Raw genomic sequence first — 21,008 nt, forward strand, 5'->3', positions numbered from 1 at the left:
ATTATTTTACAATGTAGAAAATAGTAAAAAATAAATCAAAACCCTTGAATGAGTAGGTGTGTCCAAACCTTTGGCTGGTATTGTATTGTATCTGTTTGGGCTTCTTGTGGTAAATTTTAGTCTACAAATTGTTTGTAATTATATTCCGCCCCCTGACCATCCACTCAAGAAAAAAACGGCCCGCAACTGAATCTAGTTGTTGATCCCTGATTTCCACCTGATACACTACATGACCAAAAGTATGTGGACACATCTCATTCTGAAATCATAGGCATTAATATGGAGTTTGTCCCCCCTTTTCTGCTATAATAGCCTACACTCTTCTGTGAAGGCTTTCCACTAGATGTTGGAACATTGCTGCGGGGACTTGCTTCCATTTAGCCACAAGAACATTTGTGAGGTATGGCACTGATGTTGGGCGATTAGGCCTTGCTCACAGTCGGCGTTCTAGTTCATCCCAAAGGTGTTTGATAGAGTTGAGGTCAGGGCTCTGTGCAGGCCAGTCAAGTTCTTCCACACCGATCTTGACCAAATCCATTCCTGTATGGACCTCGATTTGTGCACTGGGGTGTTGTCATTCTGAAACAGGAAAGGGCCTTCCCCAAACTGTTGCCACAAAGTTGGAAGCACAGAATCGTCTAGAATGTCATTGGACTGTATGCTGTAGTGTTAAGATTTCCCGTCACTGAACTAAGGGGCCTAGCCCGAACCATGAAAAACGGCCCCAGACCATTTTTCCTTCTTCGCCAAACTTTACAGTTGGCACTATGCATTCGGGCAGGTAACGTTCTCTTGGCATGTACGGCTGCTTGGCCATGGAAACCCATTTCATAAAGCTCCCGACTAACATTTTTTGTGCTGACTTTGCTTCCAGAGGCAGTTTGGAGCTCGGTAGTGAGTGTTGCAACTGAGGAGAGACAATTTTTACGCGCTTCAGCACTCAGCAGTCCCGTTCTGTGTGCTTGTGTTGCCTATGACTTTGCGGTTAAGCTGTTTTTTCTCCTAGACGTTTCCACTTCACAATAACAGCACTTATAGTTGACTGGAGCAACTCTAGAAGGGCAGAAATTTGACGAACTGACCTTTTGGAAAGGTGGCATCCTATGACGGTGCCACTTTGAAAGTCACTGAAATCTTCAGTAAGGTCCTTCTACTGTCAATGTTTGTCTATAGAGATTGCCTTACAACCTGGAATAAAAATTTATTTTTGGGGGGGTTTGTATCATTTGATTTACACAGCATGCCTACCGCTTTGAAGATGCAACATATTTTTTATTGTGAAACAAACAACAAATAAGACAAAAAAATGAAAACTTGAGCATGCATGAAATCCAAAACTGTTCCTGCTCCTTCAAGTTGGATGGGTTCCGCTGGTGTACAGCAATCTTTAAGTCGTGCTACAGATTCTCAATTGGATTGAGGTCTAGGCTTTGACTAAGCCATTCAAAGACATTTAAATGTTTTCCCTTAAACCATTTGAGTGTTGCTTTAGTAGTATGGTCATTGTCATTGTCCTGCTGGAATGTGAACCTCTGTCCCAGTTTCAAATCTCTGGAAGACTGAAATGGGTTTCCCTCAAGAATTTCCCTGTATTTAGCGCCATCCATCATTCCTTCAATTCTGACCAGTTTCCTAGTCCCTGCCGATGAAAAGGTGGTGGTGCTCCTTGCTTAGTGGTGTTGCAGACTCTGGGGCCTTTCAGAACAGGTGTATATATTCTGAGATCATGTGACAGATCATATGACACTTAGATTGCACACAGGTGGACTTTATTTAACTAATCATGTGACTTCTGAAGGTAATTGTTTGCACCAGATCTTATTTAGGGGCTTCATAGCAAAGGGGTGAATACATATGCACGCACCACTTTTCTTCTTATTATTTTTTTTTAAACAAGTTATTTTTTTCATTTCACTTCACCAATTTGAACTATTTTGTGTATGTCCATTACATGAAATCCAAATAAAAATCTATTTAAATTACAGGTTGTAATGCAACAAAATAGGAAAACGCCAAGTGGGGTGAATACTTTTGCAAGGCACTATATATGATAATTATATACGCTGCTGCAACTTTGTTTATTGTATGTGATGGTAGAGTCAGTATAAATGTATGTGCATATTATGTGTTTGTGAGCAAATGATGGAGTGAATCTTTGTGTGTTTTGGGGTGTCAGTGTGCGTGAGTGTGTAGGGCCCTTTGAGTGTGCGTAGAGACAGTGATAGAAGCTGTTCAGGAGCCTGTTGGTTTCAGCTGTACGACTTTTTGAGGATTTGAGGGCCCATGCAATACCTGAGGGGGAATAGGCGTTGTCATGCCTTCTTCATGACTTTGTGTGTGTGTGGACCATTTTAAGTCCTTATTGATTTGGACAACGAGTATCTTGAAGCTCTTGACCCGCTCCACTTCAGCCCCATCAATGTAGTCCACGATAGGCTCCTTGGTCTTACTGACATTAAGGGAGAGGCTGTTGTTCTGGCACCACACTGACAGGTCACTGGTCTACCACTGTTGTGTTGTCAGCCAACTTAATGATGGTGTTGGAGTCATGTGTGGACACGCAGTTGTTGGTGAACAGGGAGTACAAGAGGGGACTAAGCACACACCCCTGTGGCTGATGAGCTTGGAGGGGACAATGGTGTTGAACGCTGAGGTGTAGTCAATGAACAGCATTCTCACATAGGTATTCCTCTTATCTAGGTGGGTGAGGACCGTGTGGAGAGCAATTGAGATTGCATCGTCTGTGGATCTGTTGGGGCGGTATGCAATTTGGAGTGGGTCTAGGGTGTCTGGGATGATAGAGTTGATGTGTGCCATAATCAGCCTCTCAATGCACTTCATGATTACAGATGTGAGTGCCACAGGGCGGTAGTCACTGTGGCATTAAGCCAGCTGTTCTGCGCATGCCCTGGAATACTGCCGGGCCCCGCAGCCTAGTAGGTGTTGACCTGGTTAAAGACCTTACTCACGTCGGCCTCGGAGAGCGAGATCACCCAATCCTCTGGGTCGGTGGCAGCCCTCACAACCAGCACGATGTTGTTATTGTCAATGTTTGCATAAAATGCATTGAGTTCATGTGGTAGAGAGGCATCGTTGGGCAGACCACGGCCAGGTCTTTGTAATCCTTAATGAACTGTAGCCCCTGCCACGTACGGCGGAGCCTTTGTAATATGTAATACTGTAACGTTAGGCTCCTTAAGAGTACATCTTGGGCTAGGTACCATTCAACCTCTTCAGCCCAGCAGGCACTTTGATTGATGCTTGTCACCATGGAGATATAGTATAAAATATACACAATATGTTCTATTTAATTCTGCGCTTGCCATGGCCAACATGGCCTCAGCTGTTTCGGTAGAGGAGAGTTTATGCACAGTGGCTTGACACACCAGGTAGAGGTCAGGAGCTTGATCACTCACCGAGCAGAAACTTTTCTCATCTGCTGAGAGACTAAGGCTGATAGGCTCACTCAGCACCAACAGTAGTGCCGTCCATACACGTTATTTAGTATGATGTATGGTTGTATTAGGGTTACCCTAATCCTAGAGTCTTTGTCCACTCCAAACCTAAGCAGCACTTTTATCACAAAACGCATACAGTACATATTTTAGATGTTGCCTTCAATCGTTTCTGGTTGCTTGGATTCTTGTTCAAAAACATTATCGTGTCCTAAATGTACTTTTTTGCTTTCTGTGTACCCTGTGTTTAGAAATGTGCAGTCTGCAAGAAGAATGGTGCTTCAGTTGGGTGCGACGTCAAAAGCTGCCAGAAAAAGGTCCATTTTCCATGTGGCAAACAACACCAATTCATCTTTCAATTCACAGATTTATTTCCGTAAGTGACGATGATTATATATCACCAGTATGTATTAGAGCTGGGACATAATCCGAAAATTATCAACACCGACATTGCCTTCCTCTTAACGAAGCATTTTGCATATGTCGGTAATTTTGCTACACAACATTATTGTAGATTGTTCTAAAACCATTATTTGGTCAACAGTAATAGCCTATGCATTATGTTGATTCCTGCTATGAAAGTGTGTACCTGTCCCGGTTTCGCTGTCGGCTGCTGACTCTCACTCCCTTTCTGCACCGTGCGCTCCTGAGGAGAGAGAGATGCATTCTGAGAAGCACAAGCATATGATCGTTGCTTAAAATGCCGTTTTCAAAGCAACTACTGTTGTTCTAGTAACAGAGAGAAGAGTCACAGCTTTCTGGGACTATATACTCTATTTCTCAGCTCTTAATATTGACTTCATGACGACACCACTTTACAACCAGAATAGGCCGTAGTATGGTTTTGATGCGACCGCGGAGCTGAGCGAGCCGTTTGCAGTGAATAGGCCTACATCAATAGCCTAGGAATAGTGCTGGAAAGTTTACTGATTTACTGATAGCCATGTAGGCTAATTGATTAATCTATCTAGCAACAATATCATATTTAGAGTTAGCAATCTAGCTGTCTTTGAGTTGCCATTTCCTCAGTTGGTGAATAATATAGTCTATAGGCCAATATACACAGAGATGTCGGCAAATTCTCTGAAGAGCCTAACATAAATCTGATCATTCTGGATCCTATTTTGACAGGCTGCATATCAAAATATCAATCATGCATTCCCTGGATATGTTAGAAATAGCTTTCTGTTTGAATAGTAGGCTCCCATCGCAGGTGTCGAACTCGGCACTGAAAAACCCCATTTAGAGCCCTGCCACTAATGGAAAGTTATTTTTATGTAGTAAAATAGTTCCATTTATTAGGATATGACTTTTTATCCATATTGCCCAGCTCTAGTATGTGTTGTGTCTAGAGATTTTAAACATAATAAACAGCAGCCATGGCAAACGTACTAACAGGAGATAATTAGGCTCAGCTCTTGTTTTAGAGATTAGAAATATAGAACTCATTCAAAAACAGTAAAGTCATATTGACCTTCATCAGAATGAAATGACAGCTGTGCCTATTTTCTCCCTGTGAACTTTATTTTTGTTTTTAATTTAATCGTTATTTAACTAGACAAGTCAGTTAAGAAAAAAATATTATTTAGAATGACGGTCTAACAAAAGGCCTCCTGCGGCAACGGGGGCTGGGATAAAAAATGTAATAAAAATATAGGACAAAACACACATCACAACAAGAGAGACACCACAACACTACATAAAGAGAGACCTAAGACGACAACACAGCATGGCAGCAACACATGACAACAAAGCATGGTAGAAACACAACATGACAACAACATGGTAGCAACACAACTTGACAACAACATGGTAGAAACACAACATGACAACAACATGGTAGCAACACAACTTGACAACAACATGGTAGAAACACAGCATGGCAGCAGCACTACATGGTAGCAGCACAAAACATGGTACACACATTATTGGGCACAGACAACAGCACAAAGGGCAAGAAGATAGAGACAACAATACATCACCGAAGCAGCCACGGGTCCATGATTGTGTCTTTGGCTACACCTCTACTTTTAGTTGGTTGAAGTACTCTTATCTCACGGAAACATTAACAACAAGCCATGCTTTATACCATGGTGCATCTTGTATTCCCCCAGGTCCTACTGTAAGGATCACAGTCCCACCCAGTCCTTGCCAGTGTCGGCTTGTGTCAGTGAGCCTATGTCCTGCTCAGTGTGTCTGGACCCCATAGAGCCTGTCCTCTCCTACTCTGTTCTCAAGTGTCCTGTCTGCCATGGCAGCTGGTTTCACAGAGACTGTGTGCAGGTAGCTACATCCCAGACTAGAAATGGCCCTCTTGGGTGAATGTGGGAATAAATTATTTTTCATACTATATCAAAGGTGTTGTAACAGTTCCTTGCAATGTGCTACAATGTGCATAACCCTTATTTCACCCTCTATATGGCATTACATTTGCATATATGGGCTTTGTGAAGCATCTATGATGGCCTTATAAAGAGTTTATGAAGGCTTGTAAGTGACTGCATGCATTCTCTTATTTATTTCCTATGTATTCCTTCAGAACCAGGCTCATAGTGCTGGCATGTTCTTCTTCAGATGCACTCTGTGCAACAACAAGGACATGTTCCAGCAGGAGATGCTCCGGATGGGAGTCCACATACCTGAGAGGTATTATTTACCTTATAGAACATTCTGCCCTATACCTTTTTAATTGTCTACTATATGTATGGTCCAGGCTCTACTGTATGTATGGTCCAGGCTCTACTGTATGTATGGTCCAGGCTCTACTGTACTGTATGTATGGTCCAGGCTCTACTGTACTGTATGTATGGGCCAGGCTCTACTGTACTGTATGTATGGTCCAGGCTCTACTGTATGTATGGTCCAGGCTCTACTGTACTATATGTATGGGCCAGGCTCTACTGTACTATATGTATGGTCCAGGCTCTACTGTATTTATGGTCCAGGCTCTAATGTATAGTATGTATGGTCCAGGCTCTAATGTACTATATGTATGGTCTAGGCTCTACTGTACTATATGTATGGTCCAGCCTCTACTGTACTCTATGTATGGTCCAGGCTCTAATGTACTATATGTATGGTCCAGGCTCTAATGTACTATATGTATGGTCCAGGCTCTACTGTACTATATGTATGGTCCAGCCTCTACTGTACTATATGTATGGTCCAGCCTCTACTGTATGTATGGTCCAGGCTCTACTGTACTATATGTATGGTCCAGGCTCTACTGTACTGTATGTATGGTCCAGGCTCTAATGTACTACATGTATGGTCCAGCCTCTACTGTACTATATGTATCAGGGCCAGGCTCTACTATACTATATGTATGGTCCAGGCTCTACTGTACTGTATATATGGTCCAGGCTCTACTGTACTATATGTATGGTCCAGGCTCTACTGTACTGTATTTATGGTCCAGGCTCTACTGTACTGTATGTATGGTCCAGGCTCTACTGTATGTATGGTCCACACGCTACTGTATGTATGGTTCAGGCTCTACTGTATTTATGGTCCAGGCGCTAATGTATAGTATGTATGGTCCAGGCTCTACTGTATTTATGGTCCAGGCTCTAATGTATAGTATGTATGGTCCAGGCTCTACTGTATGTATGGTCCAGGCTCTACTGTATGTATGGTCCAGGCTCTAATGTACTATATGTATGGTCCAGCCTCTACTGTACTATATGTATGGTCCAGGCTCTAATGTACTGTATGTATGGGCCAGGCTCTACTGTACTATATGTATGGTCCAGGCTCTACTGTACTACATGTATGGTCCAGCCTCTACTGTACTATATGTATCAGGGCCAGCCTCTACTGTACTATATGTATCAGGGCCAGCCTCTACTGTACTATATGTATCAGGTCCAGGCTCTACTGTACTATATGTATGGTCCAGGCTCTACTGTACTATATGTATGGTCCAGGCTCTACTGTACTATATGTATGGTCCAGGCTTTACTGTACTATATGTATGGTCCAGTCTCTACTGTACTATATGTATGGTCCAGCCTCTACTGTACTATATGTATGGTCCAGGCTCTACTGTACTATATGTATGGGCCAGGCTCTACTGTACTATATGTATGGGCCAGGCTCTACTGTACTATATTTATGGTCCAGGCTCTACTGTACTATATGTATGGTCCAGGCTCTACTGTACTATTTGTCTGGGCCATACTGTACTGTATGGTCCATGCTCTACTGTACTGTGTGGTCCAGGCTCCACTGTATATATGGTCCAGGCTCTACTGTACTGTATTTATGGTCCAGGCTCTACTGTATGTATGGTCCAGGCTCTACTGTATTGTATTTTAGTCCAGGCTCTACTGTATGTATCGTCCAGGCTCTACTGTACTGTATTTATGGTCCAGGCTCTACTGTATGTATGGTCCAGGCTCTACTGTACTGGATGGTCCAGGCTCTACTGTATGTATGGTCCAGGCTCTTCTGTACTGTATGTATGGTCCAGGCTCTACTGTACTGTATGTATGGTCCAAGCTCTACTGTATGTATGGTCCAGGCTCTACTGTACTGTATGTATGGTCCAGACTCTACTGTATGTATGGTCCAGGCTCTAAATCCGAGATGGCGTAGCAAGACATCTTTGTCTTGTCTCGTCCCATGTATATGTCTTTTTATGTATTTTTCTTCGCATTCTTTTAAATATTTTTCCTAAACCTCAACTTCTAAATATTCTCCTGCAACCTGCCTCACCCAGTGTGGTGTGGATCTTTTTTTCTAAAGTATTTCTATTTACCTCCGAACTGGAATACCTCAACTTAAGCTAGCTAGCTAACTAGCTACCAGCTATCAGTCAACTAACCACTGCTAGCGGTCATCAGCTAACCTTTAGCTTGGAAAGCTCTCGCCAGTTTGTACAACGCATTTCAAACCAGAGCATAACGGACCTATTTTTCTCTCCATATCCCCGGATTCCTACCGCAAACTCTGAACCTTTTCATCTGGATCATCGCAGCTACCTAACCGCAACCCGGGTTGACTACTTCTGGCTAACATTTCCATCCCGGAGCTAGCACCAACTAGCCTGGAGCTAGCCCATGCTAGACCCATCTCCCGGCTAGGGCTCCTGGGCTACTCCTGAAACCCAGTCCTCGGCTACAATATCCGGACCCCTTTTACTGCCGGTACGGGGCATGGAACCCCGCCGATCCTTCACGACTGGAATACCGACATAATCTGCCCGAGGATCCCAACAGGCCCCTCAGGCACGACGTCCCCTGAAGGCCCATTCAGCTAACCGCGGCCTACTAGCTATCTAGAGCATATTGGACTGTTAGCTTATCCATCGGCCAGTTTTGCCAATTGGACTTGGACCCCTCTGCTACTTTGAACCCTACTAATTCCACGACTGGTCTATCGACTACACCGCACGAAGAGGCAAAAACAGACTTTCCCCCATCGCGTCGTCCCTCTAAGGCCCTTATGCTAGCTTGCTAGCCTCGGCCTGCTAACCTGCTAGCTTGCTACCCTGGCCTGCTAACTGTCTGAATCGCCGTGTCCCCAGCCAGCTAACCACTCACTGGACCCATACGATCACTTGGCTACGCATGCCTCTCTAATATCAATATGCCTTGTCCATTACTGTCCTAGTTAGTGATTACTGTCTTATTTCACTGTAGAGCCTCTAGCCCTGCTCAATATGCCTTAACCAACCATGTTGTTCCACCTCCCACATATGCGATGACATCACCTGGTTTAAACGTCTCTAGAGACTATATCTCTCTCTTCATCACTCAATGCCTAGGTTTACCTCCAATGTACTCTCTTCCTACCACATTATGTCTTGAATCTATGCTATCGTGCCCAGAAACCTGCTCCTTTTACTCTCTGTTCCGAACGTGCTAGACGGCCAGTTCGTATAGCCTTTAGCCGTACCCTTATCCTACTTCTCCTCTGTTCCTCTGGTGATGTAGAGGCTAATCCAGGACCTGCAGTGCCTAGCTCGACTCCTACTCCCCAGGTGCTCTCATTTGTTGACTTCTGTAACCGTAAAAGCCTTGGTTTCATGCATGTTAATGTTAGAAACCTACTCCCTAAGTTTGCTTTATTCACTGCTTTAGCACATTCTGCCAACCCGGATGTCTTAGCCATGTCTGAATCCTGGCTTAGGAAAACCACCAAAAACCCTGAAATTTCCATCCCTAACTAGAACATTTTCCGCCAAGATAGAACTGCCGAAGGGGGCGGTGTTGCAATCTACTGCAGAGATAGCCTGCAGAGTTCTTTCTTACTATTCAGGTCTGTACCAAAACAATTCGAGCTTCTACTTCTAAAAATTCACCTTTCCAGAAACAAGTCTCTCACCGTTGCCGCTAGCTATAGACCACCCTCTGCCCCCAGCTGTGCCCTGGACACCATATGTGAATTGATTGCCCCCCATCTATCTTTTGAACTCGTGCTGCTAGGTGACCTAAACTGGGACATGCTTAACACCCCAGCCATCCTACAATCTAAGCTTGATGCCCTCAATCTCACACAAATTATTTGTGAACCTACCAGGTACAACCCCAAATCCGTAAACACGGGCACCCTCATAGATATCATCCTAACTAACTCACCCTCCAAATACACCGCTGCAGTTTTCAATCAAGATCTCAGCGATCACTGCCTCATTGCCTGCATCCGTAAGGGGTCTGCGGTCAAACGACCACCCCTCATCACTGTGAAACGCTCCCTAAAACACTTCAGCGAACAGGCCTTTCTAATCGACCTGGTCGGGGTGTCCTGGAATGTTCAACCTCTCTTTCATATCGTCTGAGATTCCCATAGATTGGATAGCTGCCATGGTCATCCCCCTCTTCAAAGGGAGAGACACTCTAGACCCAAACTGCTACAGACCAATATCTATTCTACCCTGCCTTTCTAAGGTCTTTGAAAGCCAAGTTAACAAACAGATTACCGACCATTTCGAATCTCACCGTACCTTCTCCGCTATGCAATCTGGTTTCAGAGCTGGTCATGGGTGCACCTCAGCCACGCTCAAGGTCCTAAACGATATCATAACCGCCATCGATAAGAGACATTACTGTGCAGCCGTATTCATCGACCTGGCTAAGGCTTTCGACTCTGTCAATCACTACATTCTTATTGGCAGACTCAACCGCCTTGGTTTCTCAAATGATTGCCTCGCTTGGTTCACCAACTACTTCTCTGATAGAGTTCAGTATGTCAAATCAGAGGGCCTGTTGTCCGGACCTCTGGCAGTCTCTATGGGGGTGCCACAGGGTCGACTCTCTTCTCTGTATACATCAATGATGTCGCTCTCGCTGCTTGTGATTCTTTGATCCACCTCTACGCAGACGACACCATTCTGTATACCTCTGGCCCTTCGTTGGACACTGTGTTAACTAACCTCCAGATGAGCTTCAATGCCATACAACTCTCCTTCCGTGTCCTCCAACTGCTCTTAAATGCGAGTAAAACTAAATGCATGCTCTACAACCTGCCCGCCCGTTTAGCATCACTACTCTGGACGGTTCTGACTTAGAATATGTGGACAACTACAAATACCTAGGTGTCTGGTTAGACTGTAAGCTCTCCTTCCAGACTCACATCAAACATCTCCAATCCAATATTAAATCTAGAATCGGCTTCCTATTTCGCAAGAAAGCATCCTTCACTCATGCTGCCAAACATACCGTCGTAAAACTGACCATCCTACCGATCCTCGACTTCGGCGATGTAATTTACAAAATAGCCTCCAACACTCTACTCAACAAATTGGATGCAGTCTATCACAGTGCCATCCATTTTGTCACCAAATCCCCATATACTACCCACCACTGCGACCTGTATGCTCTCGTTGGCTGGCCCTCGCTTCATACTCGTCGCCAAACCCACTGGCTCCAGGTCATCTACTGTATGTCAGGTCATCTGTACTGTATGTCTGGTCCAGGCTCTACTGTACGGTATGTCTGGTCCAGGCTCTACTGTACGGTATGTATGGTCCAGGCTCTACTGTATGTATGGTCTACTGTATGTATGGTCCAGGCTCTACTGTATGTATGGTCCACGCTCTACTGTACGGTATGTATGGTCCAGGCTCTACTGTATGTATGGTCCAGGCTCTACTGTACTGTATGGTCCAGGCTCTACTGTATGTATGGTCCAGGCTCTACTGTATGTATGGTCCAGGCTCTACTGTATGTATGGTCCAGGCTCTACTGTACTGTATGGTCCAGGCTCTACTGTATGTATGGTCCAGGCTCTACTGTATGTATGGTCCAGGCTCTACTGTACTGTATGGTCCAGGCTCTACTGTATGTATGGTCCAGGCTCTACTGTATGTATGGTCCAGGCTCTACTGTATGTATGGTCCAGGCTCTACTGTATGTATGGTCCAGGCTCTACTGTACGGTATGTATGGTCCAGGCTCTACTGTACAGTATGTATGGTCCAGGCTCTACTGTACGGTATGTATGGTCCAGGCTCTACTGTATGTGTGGTCCAGGCTCTACTGTACTGTATGTATAGTCCAGGCTCTACTGTATGTATGGTCCAGGCTCTACTGTACTGTATGTATGGTCCAGGCTCTACTGTACGGTATGTATGGTCCAGGCTCTACTGTATGCATGGTCCAGGCTCTACTGTACGGTATGTATGGTCCAGGCTCTACTGTACGGTATGTATGGTCCAGGCTCTACTGTACGGTATGTATGGTCCAGGCTCTACTGTATGTATGGTCCAGGCTCTACTGTATGTGTGGTCCAGGCTCTACTGTACGGTATGTATGGTCCAGGCTCTACTGTATGTATGGTCTACTGTATGTATGGTCCAGGGTCTACTGTATGTATGGTCTACTGTATGTATGGTCCAGGGTCTACTGTATGTATGGTCTACTGTATGTATGGTCCAGGCTCTACTGTATGTATGGTCCAGGCTCTACTGTATGTATGGTCCAGGATCTACTGTACTGTATTTATGGTCCAGGCTCTACTGTACGGTATGTATGGTCCAGGCTCTACTGTATGTATGGTCCAGGCTCTACTGTATGTATGGTCCAGGCTCTACTGTATGTATGGTCTACTGTATGTATGGTCCAGGGTCTCTGATTGTGTGTTGTGTGGGACGTGGTTGACACAGCACAGCAGAAGACGAATTTCTGATGTAACAGTTGGACAAATAAAGTACTGTTGCATTAGTGTTATGGCATTATGAGTTTTAACTAAAGTATTCTGTATATGTGTGCCATAGAGATGCAGCCTGGGAGCTGGAAGAAAATGCCTATGGAGAGTTACTGCAGGTGTACCAGCACTGTGATGCCAAAAAATGTCTCTCCCACAGTGGTCGGACATATTCTTCACGCACTGGGTAAGCTCTAATGTAGTGTGTGTGTGTGTGTGGCTGAAATGGTTGACTGACCAAAATGTGTTTATCGCTAAAACGAATTTGAGTCTCACTCATATGTCTTTTTGGTTTTCAGATGGTTTCAAGTACTGCGCTGTGCCCTCTGTGGCTCTAGTGGCACCCATCGAAAATGTGGTTCCCTGAAACTTGACGAGACTAACTGGGCTTGTGAGGACTGTGCAGGAGCTGTGGATGGGACAGGTAGGTTATTTGCCGTACTGTGTCTGTTTTGGTCTAAATGGACAGTGAAGTTATGACCAGACCAGTTATGACTGGAATGAAGAACTGCTTTTATTGTCTTTTCTCTCTCTGATAGTCATTGTTATTTCTTGTTTAGCTTCACTCCCCAGACACACTGACTCTCCACAGCCCGGTGGGCAGAGAAGAAGCAGGTCTTCTAAAAGGACTCTCACACTGACCCCTCGCCAATCACCCATAGTCTGTAAAAGGTACAGTACATTATTGTTTAGCATTTTTTCACACAGAAATCCTTGGCGCCTTTCAGCCGGTCTATTGATAGTGACCACACATTGCACCTGGAGGCATGGCTTCAAACCCTGACTGGCACGGCTTCAAACCCTGACTGGCACGGCTTCAAACCCCGACTGGCACGGCTTCAAACCCCGACTGGCACGGCTTCAAACCCCGACTGGCACGGCTTCAAACCCCGACTGGCACGGCTTCAAACCCCGACTGGCACGGCTTCAAACCCCGACTGGCACGGCTTCAAACCCCGACTGGCACGGCTTCAAACCCCGCCTGGCACGGCTTCAAACCCCGCCTGGCACGGCTTCAAACCCTGACTGGCACGGCTTCAAACCCTGCCTGGCACGGCTGCCTGGCACAGCTTCAAACCCTGCCTGGCACGGCTGCCTGGCACGGCTTCAAACCCTGACTGGCACGGCTTCAAACCCCGACTGCACCGCTTTCCATTCCAAGTCCCCTCTCTCCCCATCTCAATAACTTATCCACTGTATCTATCAATAAAAACTATCAAATACATTTAAAAAAAGACTTCTTATTTTTTGTACTTGGCGTCATAGACCAAGTCCAAGTGTTTTCTAGGGGAATTGTTTTTTGGTCTTACCTTATATGTTGTGCTAAGAACACATTGGAGATAAACATAGATTATTTAATGATTGGCAGGCCATTTTTGTTGGGAGGCTCTGCTAGAGAGATCCTACAGAAGCTTGCCAGTCAGACATCACACCACCAACTATCCATGCCAGTGGTGGTGAATGGAAACAAGGTCCTGGAGGCTGCCATGGAGCTAGTGAAGAGGAGTGACTTCAACCCGTCCCATGCTCTTGCGGTGAGGTTCACAAGCAGCAAGCACAGTTTCAGCCCAGACACCTGCCCTGGCAACACCCGGCACTTCCTCAGGCTCCTGGTGCAGCAGCTCCAGAACACTGTCTTTGAAGGTCCGGATGGTGCCAAGACCCTGACCCTCGATGCACGAGGTAGGTCAATACCCCCCCCTGTACAAAACACTCTCCAGCTCTCGATCATAAACTCACGCTAGCACCATCACTTGCTTGTTGCTAGAAGTTTGGGGTCATGAACTCACATTCATAGTTACATTTGGGAGTTACAGTTGAAGTCGGACGTTAACATACACCTTAGCCAAATACATTTAAATTCAGTTTTTCACAATTCCTGACATTTCATCCTAGTAAAAATGTCCTGTCTTTGGTCAGTTAGGATCACCACTATATTTTAAGAATGTAAAATGTCAGCATAATAGTAGAGAGAATGATTTATTTCAGCTTTTATTTCTTTCATCACATTCCCAGTGGGTCAGAAGTTTACATACACTCAATTAGTATTTGGTAGCATTGCCTATAAATTGTTTAACTTGGGTCAAACTTTTCGGGTAGCCTTCCACAAGCTTCCCACAATAAGTTGGGTGAATTTTGGCCCATTCCTTCTGACAGAGCTGGTGTAACTGAGTCAGGTTTGTAAGCCTCCTTGCTCACATGCGCTTTTTCAGTTCTGCCCACAAATGTTCTATAGGATTGAGGTCAGGGCTTTGTGATGGCCACTCCAATATCTTGACTTTATTGTCCTTAAGCCATTTTTGCCACAACTTTGGAAGTATGCTTGGGGTCAGTGTCCATTTGGAAGACCCATTTGCGACCAAGCTTTAACTTCCTGACTGATGTCTTGAGATGTTGCTTCAATATATCCACATAATTTTCCTCCCTCATGATGCTATCTATTTTGTGAAGAGCACCAGTCCCTCCTGCAGCAAAGCACCCCCACAACATGATGGCTGATTTCTTTTGATTTTCTCATGATGTCAAGCAAAGAGGCACTGGGTTTGAAGGTAGGCCTTGAAATACATCCACAAGTACACCTCCAATTGACTCAAATGATGTCAATTAGCCTATCAGAAGCTTCTAACGCCATGACATAATTTTCTGGATTTTTCCAAGCTGTGTAAAGGCACAGTCAACTTAGTGTATGTAAACTTCTGACCCACTGGAATTGTGATACAGTGAATTATAAGTGAAATAATCTGTCTGTAAACAATTGTTGGAAAAATTACTTGTGTCATGCACAAAGTAGATGTCCTAACCGACTTGACACATTTATAGTTTGTTAACAAGAAATTTGTGGAGTGGTTGAAAAACGAGTTTTAATGACTCCAACCTAAGTGCATGTTAACTTCCGACTTCAACTGTATTTTGTTATCAAATACTGGGGATATGGTTTCGATCTGTTCTCAGCTTCTCTCAGTGCTTGACTTGGACTGAAATAGGTGCCGGTACTCATTTTGGGTGCTGTTTATATTTAGGTGCAGGAACTCCACAATACTTTGAGCTAATATTCTATAAGAGGAACAGGAGCTCAAGCAGTAGAATATTTGAGGTGCTGGTACTCAGCTCTGGTGAGCTCCTGCCCAAGTCAAGCACTGGCTTCTTTCTCTATGTTGTCTCATTTCTATGTCCTGTTTCCCTAGCTCTGAGAGAGGACGTCTACTTTGACGTGGGGTGTCTTCTGTCCCTGAGTCTGGTCCACGGGGGACCTCCTCTGAGCTTCTTCTCCAGGGCTCTGTACCTGTGTCTGTTCAACTTCCCCAGGGATACACCTCTCACTGTGGAAGACATGGGCAACACTGGGTTCACAGACAAAGTCAAGAAGGTACATATTTTAACATGTCTCATTACTCTCTTAGATGCTGAATAGATTGATTTAGTTGGACCTTCTAATGTTACAAAGGCTTTAAAGGATTGGTTCACAGTTTATGAACCAAATCTCTATTTATGATGGAAATGGCGTGTTGTTGAAGTGTCCTGGCACTTTTTTGCGATTTCACTTGTTTTTGAGAAACTGTCCCCACACCTAATATACTTCCTCATTGCTCGTTCTGCAATATGGGGGCTATGGGAAAAAATGAACAAGGGCTCCAAAAACACCCAAATACTTCCTTTTGGAAAGGTTCTTCTATGTGTAGCCTGCGCAGAACAGCTAGTAAGGGGAGAACGCTCAAGTCAAACAAAATGGAACACAACGTTGCTAATAAATTCTGAATTACCCAATTTCATGTGTACAACATCTAAAGACCCACATCACTATAGTGAGAGCTTTGCTGTTACTAAAATGACATATTTGGGTGTTTTTGGAGGCTTGTTCATGTTTTTCCGTAACCCCATAATGCAGAACGAGCAATGAGGAAGTCTATTACAAGTGGAGATAGTTTCTCAAAACCAAGTGAAATTTCTAAAAAGGGTCTGGACCCTATAGCATGCCATTTACATCAAAAATAAAGATTTGGTTCAAAAATTGTTAACCAATCCTTTAACTCATTCGCCATCTCTTTTGGTTCAGATTCAGGAATCCAAGTCCTTGGAGGAATTGAGAGAGGCAATGGAGTCAGCTTCAGAATACCTGGAAGTGGCTGGGTGCACGAGACCAGTTGAGAGCCTTTCGGACAAAGATACACTCGTTAAAGACATTGTAAGCTTCCACCTAATAACAAGAATGCAGTTACCCGTCCAAAGGTTTGTATGTCTATGGGTATTTCCTTTAGAAAAAGAGTACCTTTTTGAATCTGTTTCACATTCAACATTTTCTATGATTGCTCAAACATATTTTAAACTGTCACTAGTATTCTACTGTAACTATGTTTGAGACATTGTAAGCCTGGTTTCTGTTAAATATATTTTGTTTAACTTTGTATTTGTAGGTTCTGTGAGGGTCTGAAAACCCTTGGTGTGTTTGACCAGGTCCAGATGTTTCCAGGAGCCTTTGTTGATCTGTTCTGTTCCTCTCATGACAAGCTGACTGCTGACACCATGGCAGCTCTCTTCACTGTTCAGTTCTCAGACCAGGAAGAGACCGCAGGGAAGGAGACCGCTGTGGTCACCTTCTGGAGACACTACCTATTGGAGTGTGAAGGTATTTGACCTCTAATGACTCAAGGATTGAAATATTTATTTGATAATTGAAGATATACACTACTGTTCAAAAGTTTGGGGTTACTTAGAAATGTCCTTGTTTTTTAAAGAAAAGCATTTTTTTTTGTCCATTAAAATAACATAAAATTGATCAGAAATACAGTGTAGACATAGTTAATGTTGTAAATTACTATTGTAGCCAATTTGTAAGTCGCTCTGGATAAGAGCGTCTGCTAAATGACGTAAATGTGTAGCTGGAAACGGCAGATTTTTTTATGGAATATCTACATAGGTGTACAGCGGCCCATTATCAGCAACCATCACTCCTGTGTTCCAATGGCACGTTGTGTTAGCTAATCCAAGTTTATCATTTTAAAAGGCTAAATGATCATAAGAAAACCCTTGTGTAATTATCTTAGCACAGCTGAAAACTGTTGTTCTGATTAAAGAAGCAAAACAACTGGCCTTCTTCAGACTACTTGAGTATCTGGAGCATCAGCATTTGTGGGTTTGATTACAGGCTCAAAATGGCCTGAAACAAAGAACTTTCTTCTGAAACTCGTCAGTCTATTCTTGTTGTGAGAAATGAAGACTATTCCATGCGAGAAATTGCCAAGAAACTGAAGATCTCGTACAACGCTGTGTATTACCCCCTTCACAGAACAGCACAAACTGGCTCTAACCAGAATAGAAAGAGGAGTGGGAGGCCCCGGTGCACAACTGAGCAAGAGGACAAGTACATTAGAGTGTCTAGTTTGAGAAACAGACGCCTCACAAGTCCTCAACTGGCAGCTTCATTAAATAGTACCCGCAAAACACCAGTCTTTGTAAGCAGAACAACAGTTTTCAGCTGTTATTAACATAATTGCAAAATGTTTTTCTAATGATCAATTAGCCTTTCAAAATTATAAACTTGGATTAGCTAACACAACGTGCCATTGGAACACAGGAGTGATGGTTGCTGATAATAGGCCTCTGTACACCTATGTAGATATTCCATAAAAAATCTGCCGTTTCCAGCTACAATAGTCATTTACAACATTAACAGTGTCTCCACTGTATTTCTGATCAATTTGATGTCATTTTAATGTACAATTATTTTTTTTTCTTTCAACAACAAAGACATTTCTAAGTGACCCCACATTTTTTAACGGTAGTGTACATATCAAGCCAAGAAGAATAAGCAGTACAGACACTTGAAGGCCGTTCAGACAGTGTACACTACTATTACAATGATTCTCAGTAGAACTAACACAATCACATGAATGTCCCCGTCTGTCTCCATATATTACCCATCATCACCAGTCTCTGTTATCTGGTTTCAGTTGGCAGATGTGCAACATCGCTAGAGGACGTGCTCATCTTTGCCACCTCAGCTGATGTGGTACCAGCTGTAGGGTTCAGCCCCAGTCCTACCTTATCCTTCCTCCATCCACTGGACCCGGCCGGGGCCTTCCCTGTGAGCCAGCCCAGCTCCAACCGCCTCCTGCTGCCGGTGGTACCTTCCTACCAGGCCTTCAAGAAGCACATGGAGTATGTAGTGTGCCAACTCACAGTCTTGCAGAGCATTTGATCACAGACAATATTGATCAAGATAAGCACAACTTGAATAGACTGTCAATGAACTTGTAGGACATTTCATTTGGATTCTGTACTTCAGTTGATATTTACTCACCTTATAGAGTTTCAGGTTTGGGTAGGGTATTTCCACCACGACAGAGATAATGCTTTTGGTATTATAGGCTTTAGCTGTTGACTTTTAGAAACTATTTTACACTAATTGAATTGTTAGAAAGAGCATTACTTTAGGTGCTACAATTGTTTAAATGGTCATTTCTTTGTTTGAATGGTAATATGTTTGGTATGAAATGTTTGTTTCTTCCTCTTTTGGGATTCTCTTTGATATATTTTATGTTGTACATACTGAAGGTGTGTGTGTGTGTGTGTGTGTGTGTGTGTGTGTATCAATGTTTTCTGTAAAGTTCTGTCAATTATATGCTACATTTTCTATTTTTGTGATTGTTCTGTTTGTTATGTACTGTTCAGGTTGCATGTCTTATTTGTTTTGGCTTTGTATGTATTTTCTATGTTTAGTAACTTCATTCTCAAGCATTTTACTCATGCTTAATTAAACATTTGCATTTACTCTGAAATATTCTTGCGATGGTCGATTTCCCCCCCAACATCAGTATTCAAAATGCATGAGATAAGTGCATTTCAGTAGACCCTATCACTTTGCCATCATCTATCCTAGTGAAGATCTGAGAATCCTAATTGAATCAAGCAGACCAGTGATGTAGATTTGATTTCCTATTTACAAGGATCTAAGCGTAAAGTAGGGGCTAGTCTCCATCAAAATGTGTGATAGCAAAGCCCATGTACATGATGCCGTTCAAAACAACTCTGAGCTCGGAAATTTCTGACTTCCCAAGACAACTGGGAACTGGGTGAAAAGAAACAAGCTCCGACTTGGAAAAATACACTGAACAAAAATATAAATGCAACATGTAAAGTGTTGGTCCCATGTTTCATGAGCTGAAATAAAACATCCCAGAAATGTTCCATATGCACAAAAAGCTTATTTCTCAAATGCATTTTGTGCACAAATGTGTTTAAAAACCTGTTAATGAGTTGAGGAGGATTTCTGTCTGTAATAAAGCCATTTTGTGGGAGAAAAAACTAATCTGATTGGCTGGGACTGGCTCCCCGAAGTGGGTGGACCCAGGGGCGGAAATCCCGGGGGGGGGGGGTATTAATAATACGCAATGAAAGCAACTGTGCTGATTATAGACACTTAATAGTGCGTTTTTAAGTTTCAAAAGATTGCGACCCCTCCCACCCTTTGCCTCACAATGGTTTGATCCACTGCCAGTTCCTTAGTTGGCAAGGTAACAGAGGGGTCGTATCCACTGTCTGAAAGGCACTCAATGAATGTAACTGACGTGAGGTTAATCCAGTCAATCGCGCACACACACTAGCTGAATATGCAGAGCTAGCGCGCAAATATTAACTATTAAGCTAGCTAGTACCTATTCCATTTATGTGGCCTCGTCAAAGATGGAATCTTTGCTATCGTCAATTTATTCCAAGATCAGCATGCAGATGATGTAAGTTAGTGCTTCAAAGTCCCTGTGATAAGGTTAGCGATAATCTGGAGTCCAAACTGAATAGAACTACACTCTCTTCTACCATTGTCTTAAATATATTTAATGGTCTCGTTGCAAAAGCTAAATTGTCGCAAGGGAACTTTTATTTATTTATTTCACCTTTATTTAACCCGGGTAGCAAAGATTATAGCAAACACCACTGAAACGGAATTGGTGCTCGCTAGCTTTGCAAATTCAGCTATTGTTGGAAGCCAGCCAATATGAAACAAACTGTTAAAATTACAAAAGGTTGCAGCATATGTTGTGTAAATGGTGAACTCATACAGCTGTCAACTCTTGTCATTTTAATCCGTTTCACATTTGCTACCTTTTAGATCGAAGCCCAAATAGAATGATAAAAGATAAGATGATAGAAGCCCATCTCCTACTGTAAATAACCTACACACTGTGTGTGTGTGTAGCCAGCTTTGTTTGGCAACATTATGAAAGGTTCTCAATTTTTTTTACTTGTAAAATAGGAACATCATTGAAAAATGCCATGGATACCCCCACTCTCAACTTAAACTGGTGACTGAACTAAGATTTGTTAAAGGCAATGGTATTGCTGTTGTGATTAGTTGTGTAGTTTTGGGTACTGGTAGTTAGGAGTACGGCAAACACCTTACTTCTTTGGTTCC

General features: G+C 43.4%; 1 protein-coding gene across 2 annotated transcripts in view; it reads left to right on the forward strand.

Annotated features, from left to right (window-relative positions):
• The window catches only part of LOC106611201 (G2/M phase-specific E3 ubiquitin-protein ligase), a 26,355-nt gene extending 6,978 nt beyond the window's left edge, over positions 1 to 19,377 (forward strand). For both annotated transcript variants that reach the window (XM_014211168.3, XM_014211169.3), the window contains exons 5-15: positions 3,707 to 3,831; positions 5,570 to 5,738; positions 5,995 to 6,101; positions 12,672 to 12,788; positions 12,901 to 13,025; positions 13,162 to 13,273; positions 13,971 to 14,284; positions 15,787 to 15,968; positions 16,656 to 16,828; positions 17,014 to 17,225; positions 18,550 to 19,377. In XM_014211168.3, the coding sequence (XP_014066643.1) occupies positions 3,707 to 3,831; positions 5,570 to 5,738; positions 5,995 to 6,101; positions 12,672 to 12,788; positions 12,901 to 13,025; positions 13,162 to 13,273; positions 13,971 to 14,284; positions 15,787 to 15,968; positions 16,656 to 16,828; positions 17,014 to 17,225; positions 18,550 to 18,797 (1,884 nt within the window). In that variant the 3' untranslated portion in view covers positions 18,798 to 19,377. The remainder of the gene's footprint in view (positions 1 to 3,706; positions 3,832 to 5,569; positions 5,739 to 5,994; positions 6,102 to 12,671; positions 12,789 to 12,900; positions 13,026 to 13,161; positions 13,274 to 13,970; positions 14,285 to 15,786; positions 15,969 to 16,655; positions 16,829 to 17,013; positions 17,226 to 18,549) is intronic.
• The last annotated feature ends 1,631 nt before the right edge of the window (positions 19,378 to 21,008 follow it).

Source organism: Salmo salar, chromosome 09 (genome assembly GCF_965601325.2).
Source record: "Salmo salar chromosome 09, fSalSal1, whole genome shotgun sequence".
Lineage (NCBI taxonomy): Eukaryota > Metazoa > Chordata > Actinopteri > Salmoniformes > Salmonidae > Salmo > Salmo salar.